At 32.7% G+C, this 11,557-nt stretch overlaps 1 protein-coding gene across 5 annotated transcripts in view; it reads left to right on the top strand.

The window, feature by feature from the left end:
• The first annotated feature begins 419 nt into the window (after nt 1–419).
• Nucleotides 420–11,557, top strand: part of plx (PTB_TBC1D1_like and TBC domain-containing protein plx) — a 94,864-nt gene continuing 83,726 nt past the window's right edge. Inside the window, exons 1-2 of one of the 5 annotated variants that reach the window (XM_017610499.1) lie at nt 420–787; nt 1,773–1,926. In XM_017610499.1, coding sequence (XP_017465988.1) covers nt 1,807–1,926 — 120 coding nt within the window. In that variant the 5' untranslated portion in view covers nt 420–787; nt 1,773–1,806. Of the gene's footprint in view, nt 1,927–11,557 lie in introns of all 5 variants that reach the window. The other 4 variants (XM_017610480.1, XM_017610490.1, XM_017610506.1 and 1 more) reach the window with 4 other exon arrangements.

Genomic DNA, 11,557 nt, shown 5'->3' with positions numbered 1-11,557 from the left:
GATTTTTTTTTGAAGTTTGCCAACATTTTAAAATCATATGAAAGTGAAAATAAAAAATTGAAATTGTTCGAAATTGTTGTTGCTTGAGATTCAAAATGAAAATGTGTGTGTGAGTTTGTGAGTAAATTTAAAAATTAAATTGTTTGGAAACGTCAAGAATTTTAAAAGTGACTCTCAGCGGTTCTACCTTACTATATTTTTATCATGATAAAATCAAAGAAAACTTCACTTCATTGAAACGTAAAAAATTACCGGAAATGGAAAAATTTACGCTCGATTTGTATTTCCCTTAATTGATTCTTAAAATTTCAATGCACCCTGTGTGATGGTACTTTGAGTTTCTTGACATAGGTTTGTGTATTTAATATTCGAGCAGTTATCATCTTTTGCTTTGCTCAGCGCGTTCGTCAGCAACAGAGTTGTTATTGAGCGGCGCGGCAACGGCCGATTTCAAATGTCAACCAGGTGCAAAGTGGCAAAGCGAATAAAAACATTCAAAACGGCGACTGCGCCCGCGAATTTCAAGTGTTTTGTGAGAAAAAGAGTGCTAAATCTGCAGAAGGATAATGTGAAAAGCGAAGCAATTTGCAAGGCAAAACACTGCGCAAGGATATAGAGAAATAAAATGCCTTACGGACATTGGTGATAACTGCTGTGTCCTGTTTAGTCAGTGGCAGTTTTCAGTGGATATTCGTTGTGTCTGGGCGGTGTGGACTTTTGTAAAGTGTTTAAGTTTTAGTGGAAAGTTGTTTTTAATATATTTATACTTCAATTGAATATTTAAAAAGTATTGAAATCTACAAATAAAGAAAAAGCAAGGTGCTTACACCACAAAAATTGCTGCATTAAAAATGAAATAGTAGTGCAGTGCACGAAGTGAATTACGGCTTGCTGATTTGTTTGAATTACTGCTTGTCTGGCTGCCTGCCTACCTGGCTTGGAAGTCTACATGCTTATCTACCTAAACAATCTGATTCACACTTTTATCCTGTGGGAATAAAAGAAAATCTTCGCTGTGCGTCGCTTTGAAAACCTATGCTGTATGCAAAACCGGAGCAGCAACCTCCATTGCTTGGGTAGAAAAATTCATGAAAAATCGATATTCGCAATAAAAACAAGACCAAGGGAAAAAAGGCAGCCGCACTCTGGCCAAAGTACATACATACCTAGTTGTTTGTGCCTTTCCGATTGGATGAATGGACAAGCTTGCGGCGTTGCATAGGCAAATCCAGTAAGAATAAACAACTACATATGTATGTGCATGTGTATATCTAAAAGCATAAAAAAATATGCCAACTCCACCATAAAATTCAGTAATTCTTTGTCTGATTTTTCGTTTGGCGGCCTGTGTCCTAAATTCCTTTGGTCGCGTGCTCAATTTTGTGTATTTTTGGAACTCCATACACTTAATACGTACATTTGTATGCCCATACATATGTGTAATAACCATTATAACTACTAACTGCCATTGCTTGAAAGGAACTGTTAGCTAGGATTTGGAAACTGTGACACTCATACCTACCTATACACTCTTGCCAAAAATTTAAAACTGCCTCCTAAATAGTACTTCTGTGTATGCCCACATTTTTGATTTAGATATTCTTTTCGAATGCTCCAAATGAGTCATGAGCACCGCGAGAAGTTTTTGAATGCCTTAAAAAATAATTTTATGAATAAAATTTAATGGCAAAACGAATAAACGAATTTAAGTAAATTTTAGTGTGTACTAAGAAAGTTTAACGTGGTTATTTTCGGTTAATATTGCATTCAAGTTAAAACTCACTAGCCGCCAGTATTCCAACCAACATGAAAACTCGTCTCGTTTCGTTAACCTACCGCGGCAGCGCTTCTGTAGATCCGCGCTATTCCGCTGCTATGCTGCCATGGACTATCAATGATATTCGCTCCACTGAGAGTTACTCGAAGGTAAGTGTTAAGTATGTGGTCATGTGTATGCATGTATGTACTATATGTAAATCGTTATAATTTTTGAATTGTTTAAATAATGGACCCTATGAATAAAAACTAAGCAATTGCTTTTTCTTAAAATTTCAGACCTTTTACTCGATTTACTAAAAAAATTTAAGTAAAATTTAAGGTGTACTTACTTTAAAACCAATACTCTGAGTCTATGTTACAAGTTGTATTTATGTTACTATTGTTGTTTTATGTTACTATTGCTATACCGACAGCAGTTGCAATTTTACAATTATTTACGTTTTGTTTTGGTTAACTATTGTATTTAATAACTCTATTATGTACAAAGCCGATTGGCGTTAATTTAAAAAACAAATATCAGATATCAAAGATTCTGAAATTTTAAGAAAAAATAATTGCTCAGTTCAACTCCTTACCGGTTGAACCCGAAAGTCGGCAATACTACCAAAAGAAAGACCATCCTCGACTTGATAATGCATACAAATTTTTTCGTTTTCCAATAAAAAACTTTCACTCATTTTAGAAGTCCAAAACGAGTTGAAGTTCGAAGCTAATTTAGAGGTTGAAAAAGGCACTCCCGAAAAAAAGTTTCAAACAAAAGTTATGTATTTTTATCCTCAAAATTTGGGTCTGCAGTAAAGAGTTATGTATGTGTCTAGTATAAAAAAAACGGACTTCCGGTAAGTTTAACCCACTTCCGGTTGAAACTGAAAGTCGGTAATACCACCAGAAGATGCTCTATCTTCTCAGTTTGGTAGGTCATATTTTTACATTTTACAATAAAAAAAACTATTCCCTCCATTTCAAAGGAGGTGGACGGATGATTTAGAGCAGCCTGTATATATGTATGTACATATAAGTAATACTAAATTTCTTACATTATTATCCTCATTAGCATAATTAGCTTTCGTAAATAATAATAATAAATAATAAATTTTATTCATAAAGCATACAAATGTAAATAAACAATTAAAATCTATCAGCAGCATTAGCATCCAATTAATGACCCAACCAAATCTAGGAATTCTTTCGCATTCATTGAGCTCCATGCACACCACTCATCAAATATTCCAAACGAAAATTACTTTGTGGCCACCACACCTTTTAATACAGCGTTACCCAGAATAAAGCTATAAAATATGTATTTAGTTAAATGCCTCCTACACACCTACTAAGTACCCTCGTCATCAGCATTCATATTTACAAACGCCTGGCATTGACATCGTGCACACTGGGCATTTATCAAGTGGCAACAACTTTTCCTCTTGTCACAACTTACTCGCTCGAAAAGAAGCGGAATAGGGAGGAAAGAGTCTAAAAGAGGAAAGTGAGTGTTGCGAAATAAGTTAATAAATACACGCGCCACAGGATGTAATCACTAAGCACCAATTCAATTTGCACTGTTGAGAAAATCTGTTGTCATTAGCTTGCTACAGAAGCAACAAAAAAAAAAAAAACAAAAACATTGATGGGCATAAAGGCGAACGGGTGTTATAAATACTATTATTTTCTGATTTGTTTTTCGAACAAAGCAAGTTTTGCATTAATTCGTTTGACGAGTGATTTACATAGGTACATAGCAAATAGGAAGGAGGAGGCGTTGGCTTAAATTGGGGTTGTATCAGGATATGCGGTTGGTTAGTTGAAGCCCTAAAAATGTTGTGACTAAAGCTCATTAGGATTGAAAAATATATGTATGTATCTTCGTATGTACGTATATTTGTGTATATGTATGTATATTTTTCTGCAAGTTGCTTATCCCTCATTGCTCACAAGAACTTTCTTCGTCCCCTATCAACGTACTAGTGTACTTCACCCTATCTATTTCATTAGAGGGAGAATATAATCCTCCCGACAATTAGCTCTGTTTCTCTTCAGAAGATTCCCAATAATAATATCCAATTGTTTATTTAACCATTTTTTTATAGTAACTATATTTTATAGGACCGCCAAAATCACCATTAAATGCACAAAATGCAAAAGGGAAAATAAATAAAAAAACCAAGCATTTCAAGCATTTCCGAAATTTACCATTATATGAAAAGCGGCCGTCATTTTAGTCCGATTTCAATCATTTTCAACGTTTTGCTTTTATGTGGCGAGCACAATAACCACACAGAGTTTGATACAAATTGGTTGAACGGCATAAAAAGTCCGACTTTACTTTTTCACATGCATTTTGGACCACCCTAATATACTTATGTACATTAGGGTGGCCACTAAAATGTCAACAACAAGAGGCACCCTTCAATTTTGTTCTACGTACAAAGTAAAGACATTCACGAAAATTGCAAAATTAAAAAAATTACCGGCCCTCTACCAGGGTCTGAAAAAATATAAATTTTTTAAATGGCAAAAACTCGAAAAATATTTGCGTTCGGCTAGCTATAACTCAGCGAGTTTATGAGTTTAAATGGATAAGTTTCAATGACATTTCAAGTTAATGAGATCCAAAGTCAAAATTTAGTAAAATTTGTTAACACTTTTTTCCCGCTTCTTTATTTTGTACTTGTAATTTTTTTTTAAATATTTGAAGATTCTTTTATTTCATTTTAATCTACTCTTTGTTGTTTTGCTTGATATGCCTTTTTTATTTCCATATTTCACTCTCTGTAGGTATCAATTCCATATACATACATACTACTTATTTATTGGCCTTACCCCACAATACTTATCACATTCTTCAAAGTCTTCTCGCTGAAATTTCAAAAGCACTTAGAATGTTGTACTCATTTGCATTTGTTTGCACATCCTTCATTTTGTTTGCCGCCTCTACTCTCAATATTTGCATTAGCATAGACATGCATAACTGGTGGTTGTCGCCTAAAACCTCGACATGAAAGGTACATACATACAACAAAAAACATTAAGAGCTCAATTTCAATTTCATTATGAAGTTACTTTTTTGTTACCAAGTCCTTTTTATTACTTTTCCGCCGGTTTAGGTATTCTCATTTCTTTTATTTGATTTTCTGGTTTTTGTAGACGACACGTTTCGAGTTCTTTGTGTTTACTACTTTCATGTAACTGACTGACTTATCAGCGCACTTTTTTCATTTTTGCTCCACTTTCAACCACACCCTAACTGTTTTAAAGATATCTGCATTTACTTATTTACATAAGAATGTCTGTGTTTTGTGGCAGTAGTCCCTCCCCGTTAAGTACATACATAGGTAGCTGTCCTATAGTAAAATCTAGAGCTTGCTTTTGACAATAAGGAATAAGTGCCGAATTTCGTTAAGATATCAACTTAAACCATTTACTTACAATCGTGCCTGTTCTACGCCCAAGAGCAACTAAGCATTAGGGAAAGGCCTAGGTGTTTTATCCCGCTGATCGCCTATAGATCTGTGCGCCGGTTGAAACTAGTGATGACTGATCAAACATACAACCTTTTTGTACTAGTTTACAACTAGTCTCTACATAGCTTTTGTATGACTGTACGAATTTCATTGGCTTTGCGTGAAGTAAATAAAACAACAAAAGCCCCTACCAAGCAAATTTTATTGTTGTGTAAATTTTATATACAATTAAGTATGGTGCTAATGTATGAGTTTTCTTTCGTCGATGGCATATCTACTTGATTGTGCCACTTGCAGGCGAATGTTGCTTTTCTTCTTGCGGAGGACAATCATACAAACACCTCTACTACTATTTACATATGTACATTAGGTTGCCTCTCCAAAAAAAGTTGCAGCTTTTTCCGGCGGGATCACAAAATTTATAATATTTGATGACTTAGACCAAAATATTTAGGAAAAATCTTAAGATTTACGTGAGCTGGACCGATTTGAAAGAACAAAGTTTTTAATGAATAGAAATGTTTTCGCGCAAGTCTTAAATATAATACATTTTATAATTCCAATGGAAAACCAGTACCGAGTTTCTTTTTTTTTTTTTTTTTGTATAAGGAGTGAATCAGTCTAATGCACATAAATACATAGATAGACACTCAAGTTTGAGCATACATAAATAAATGCATGTATAGCTTCGTGTAACAACAAAACTCATCAGCATAACTTGTAAAAGCTTTTCACGTCATAATGTGGCGGCCGGAACGGTTGTTTGAGCCTAATGTATTGACGTCAACTCGACTCGGCAGAAAAAATCGATAAATTTGTTTTTATCCTGCAGCTAACAAATGTCCTTAAATACCTCTATATAGGCGGAAATATAATATTGTTGCAAAAACATGAAGCATTGAGCATAATAAATGAAATGAATGTAGTTAGTTGGAGGAAATCGTCAGGTATATGTACGAGTATGTATGTATGTATGTATTTAGAAACCGACAAAGCACTAATGTGGTAAAGGTTAAAACTAATTAGGTGGTCTATTTTAAGACTGCCCATAACTACGTACTGCTAATTTTTTCGCTTTTTACATTCTCGGGATTTTTGGGATGTCGTTATGACAATCCCGGGATTAGTCTCTGGATTTAGATATTCATTACTTTTCAACTACTTAAATCGAAAAAATTGCTTCTATCTCTCCTACCATAAAATAAATAATAAATAAATGGGTTTGAAACCTACTTTTTTATTTAAAGTGGCGTTTTTATTTTCTCTCTGACCTCAGAATTTATTTTAAAGGACTTTGTAATTTCAAAGATATGATTAATTCCAAAAATTATTTAAAAAATTCAATGCAATATAGAATAAAAATATGGGTACCAAATGAAAGAGGAAATTTCTTTGGAATTAAAAAAAGTTAAAATTTGTTGGATTTCCAAGGACGAATAGGTAATTTTTTAAGCTGATAAAGTTAGAAGGACGAAATCCGAGGACGTTATCGAGTCTATATAAGTCTTTAACATATAATTTTTTTAAAAACAATTATTGGGAAATTTCAAAGATAAAATTTTAAAAGGACATTTTCAATACTTACCAGTCCTTATGCACCGAAAAATTGAATCTGGTTAAATTCTACAGAATTTCTTCTTTAATCTGATACCCATACTTCTTCTCTAAGCAGATTTCACTGAATTTTTTGTTTATCATTTTTGATTAACTGACGTCAGGGTGAAAAACTAAAAATTAAATTTTACTATATTTGGCCCATGGTTTCGCGATATATTGATTTTTGTGTGTAAATTTACTATCGCTTGGTGTTATGTATATGTGTGATGAGCTAGACATTTATAAAAGAATATTAATTATTAAAGAAAAAAGAAATATGGCCAATACTGGTCAAGAAAAGGAGTTTCTAATATTTCCATCAGTGAAAATTACAAATCAAGAAAATCCCGGGATTATTTTTTTATTATTATTATGAAAGGCCGGGATCTCGGGATTAACATTCCTAGTACATATACATACATAATCTATTTATGTTTAAGTACTTATGTATGTAGCATAGGCGTTAGTTTGCGCTTGTAAAATAATATTTTTGTAAAACTATTCGAAATAGCGGTCATCTACCTCTAGGCCCCGAAATCCAAGTAGATAAAGAAAAGTTTTTGATGGCTTCATTTCGATGGCTGATTGGAAGGTCGACCTATCTTAGCAGCCAGAATTTGATTCAAAAACGCCCTATCTCAGCACATTTTCAATGTATTTTCGTTTGAGATAGGGCGTTCTTCAACTCAAATTCTGAAGTAGGGATAGGTCGTTTTCGAACTGGCTGCCCATCTAGGTTGATCTGGTCGGTGATTAGCTCAGCGATAGGGGAGGAAGTCAATTCGAGAGACAGTGAAAAACTAAAGAAGGAGATTGAACAATACTGTGCAGCATTTCCAAACACATTTTCTGGGGCGGAATGATATGAACAAATGTTGCATATTTTTTAGAGGCACTAAGTTCTGTCATTTTATTTTCTGTGGACTTCTACCTTCTTGATTTACAGATTTTACCCAAAAGCGTACTAATAAAGTTTCCCGGGTAATAGTTTTTGATACCGCACTCAGAAAAATAACGGGAATTTTATACTAAATAAATACTGAAATTAAGAACAGCGGTCTCAAAAGTACCGTAACTCCGAAAATTCTTACACGGAGTACGAAAATCTCATTTCAAGATTTTTTTTCTTGGCCATAAATTCTGCTTTAATGATTATTGTTAGATCGTTTACGACCAGGCACCTCAAAATAATCGTTAAATATCAAGATTTGTATTTTTAGATTATTGCAAAATCGTTATATTTTTATTTTTATTTTTACGATCAAAAATAAACGTAAAATATGATTTTTTCGGCCAAATTTAATCGTTATTTTTATTTTTGCTTGCGTTTTTATGACAGATTTAAACTTCTATGAGCTAAAAAATCGAATCTGAAAATAACGGTTATAATATGATCACAAAAAAAAATCAAAAATAATTATAAAAAATGTATCGAAGAAATAAATTACGATTATTCTTGATCGAAAAAATAAAAATAATAAAGTAACAGATAAATATGTTCGGAAAAATAGAAATCCGAGTGTAACGGTTAAAATATGATTTTATTATAAAGATCATAGCCGTTAGGTTAATATAGAAAAAATGTAGATTTTGTTGTGAATTTCGGCAGAATATCTATTCACTAACGTTTGTTCCGCAACTTTTTTTTTTTTGTAAGAGAAATAAGTCTTATTTTGAAGTTATTGCAAATGTGTGTTAACAAAATGTGCGTGTTTTTGGTCGAAAACAGTCCACTGAAATTATATTTAAATGAAAACTTAAAAAAGATATTCTTAAAAATTCAAAACTAGTAATTTTTAGCAAAAAAAAAACCGACTTCAACTCTCATATAAAAAAAATATATATATGTATATCTCATGATCCACTGATCGGATCTTAACCAGACCAGTATGGGACCACCTCTGAGACACTACCTTTCCGATGCAAAAAGAATTATCGAAATCGGTTGACGTGGTCCAAAGTTATGCGGTAACATACATAAAAAAAAAAAATAAAAAAAAAGATTCCGACGAACTGATAACCTCCTCCTTTTTTGGAAGTCGGTTAATAACAACTCGTGCTCATATACCCTTAGTTGTGTATGTAACGTATACGCCCCGTAGCACCATACACAAGTCAGTTAACACGTCTACTCGCACGCCTTAACTTAAAAGTCTTATTATTTAAAAGTAATTAAATATTGGCGTGAAATATTTTTCTACAGTATTCTTCACGCGAATACGTATATATTAATTTTTTCAAGTATAAAAGAATCTCCGAATGAATTCCGAGTGTGCCAATAAAAATTGTAAAATTGGAATTTTTGCTTCGTAAATTACCCTCATCTTGTAATAAATGTGATTTTTTTTTTTTCATTTCGTGACACACTAGTTTTATATTACTCTAGATTGGTTCGTTTTGGCAAGAAGAGCATTTTAATCGTTTAATGTTGACATTTTTAAGTATCTTTAATTTTTGGTGGCACACTCCTAAAACTTTACAGAAACGCTGTATTTGATGTCAACTTTCATTGCCTCTAATATGAACATTCCATTTGGAAGCTTCCCGAAGTTATTAAAAAAAAAGCAATTACAATTTTTTTCGCCTAAATAAACGTTTTAAGGTTAAAATTGTTCAAATACTTGATTTATTTTTTACAACGCTTTTATCAACTTGCAATGTTGTGTGTCCAGAAACTTTCAATGTTGTGGATCCAGAAACTTTCAATGTTGTGTGTCCGACACCATAAAACCTTTGCTTTGAAAAGTTCCGCATAGTGCATAGGGCGACATCTGTAGTGAATAGGACGAGGTAGATGACATCTAGATGTCGCCCTATGTACTACGTTTGCTACAGCGGAAATAGACGACACGCCATTTCTTTAAATAAAATTAATTGGTGCTCGTTTGTATGTACATACATATGTAAATGCATGTGTGTGCACCCAGAGAACGTATATATTATGAGAAGATGCAAATCGTAAATCTGCTCTTCTTCATTATTTTCTGAAACGTTTCAACCATGGGTCGTAACAGAGAAAAGCTAAATTTCATGTTACTGTGCTGCAAAGTCTGCAAACCTGCAAACTGAATGTTTATCATCTGTTAACCAAACCAGCAAGCATATGAAAACAAAAACTTGTAATTACAATTAAAAATAAATAAATTATTGGATATGCATTGAATGTGTTTTTATTTTCAGTAATTGCTCTACTTATTTAAAACATTATGGCTGCGTTTCTTTATACATTCCGGATAATCCCATTTCACAGCCGGAATAAACAGAATACGTTTGAAATATACGTTAACATATCATCAGGAACGTTCTAAAGAATAAGTAAACAAAAAAGTTTATTCCAAACGTTCAGAATGAATAAAGAAATATAGCCTATGAGTTGTACGTTGGTGCCCAATCCTCATTTCGTAAAATGGTGATTGTGATAGATTCAGATTTGCCGTCGGCATTTCAGAGGCGCTTTGGGTAAAAAAAAAAATCGAGTTTACTTTTTTACCGATTCGCATGGTAGATGCTACACTTTTTTCAATGCAACAAACCACAGCTTTCTAGCTGCCTTAGTTTTTTCACAAATTCATTTTAAATATGGACACATTGACTTGACGCTTGTTAACTAACTTCAAAGTTGTTTTTCTCGAAAAGTTATTTTTGAGTTTTATGAACATTTATTTTGACAAAAAATGTGTTGCATGATCATTTTTCACTGCAATGCTCGTATTTATATATGTACATAAATAACTGGGGCATATTCATAGTCAAAATAAAGTCGACATTAAAATTAGTTATAGCTTTTTTACATTATTTTCAATGGAATATCTGTGAAAAGCTGCAAACTTTATTTCAACTACGAATATGCCCCAATAGTTTTGGATTCAAATGAAAATGCATTTCCCACGCATATATATGTACATATGTACATACATACATGCTCCATTACTTGATAACGTTTTTACATGCATATATATGTATGTGCATATTACTGCCAAAAAAACTACGAACATGCATATAAATGTACATATGTACAAATCACGGCAGCATACATACATATGCACATAATTACACGTATACTCAAATACAACAATAACTATTTCAATCATAAACGCATTCGCATATTTCTCAAGGTCAAGATATTCCATTCTTAAATACTACAGCAGCACATCTCCCCGCAAATTCATCACCCTCAAGCGCAACTTTGTCAATCCGACACAAAAATTCTAAAATNAAATACATAACCCTCAAGCGCAACTTTGTCAATCCGACACAAAAATTCTAAAATGTAAAATTGAAGAAATCTCGGCCAGCCAAGTGAAAAGTGGCAATTATTTCTCTATATCCAGTAAAATAAGTTATCTCGAATTTTGGTAATTTTTGTTAATTTTTGACAAAACACTCAATTTCTCTGTTCCCTTCCAATATTTCAGCCATTAACTAGTATTTTAAGGTGTAATTTTAATAAACATTAAATAAAAGTCTACATTTTCTGCAGGAAAATACATTGATTTTTTTTTAAATAAAATCAAAACTTCTAAAATCACAAACATATTTGGTTTTATCGGAATGTCACAAATGTAACGTGGCAACTTAGCTGGTTTTCATATTTTTCGGTCCGAAATTGTAAAATTTTTGTCCATGCCGCGCCACAATTTTTGTACAGGTGGGTCAATGTGCCTTGAACAAAATTTATATATATACAAAAAAATTATTTTATTTATTTTTTAATATTAAAA

This window comes from Rhagoletis zephyria, unplaced genomic scaffold (assembly GCF_001687245.7).
Source record: "Rhagoletis zephyria isolate East Lansing unplaced genomic scaffold, Rhagoletis_zephyria_1.1 Rzeph_scaffold_00012, whole genome shotgun sequence".
NCBI lineage: Eukaryota > Metazoa > Arthropoda > Insecta > Diptera > Tephritidae > Rhagoletis > Rhagoletis zephyria.
The sequence above is the reverse complement of the archived record's forward strand: the minus strand, read 5'-3'. Positions and strand labels throughout refer to the sequence as shown.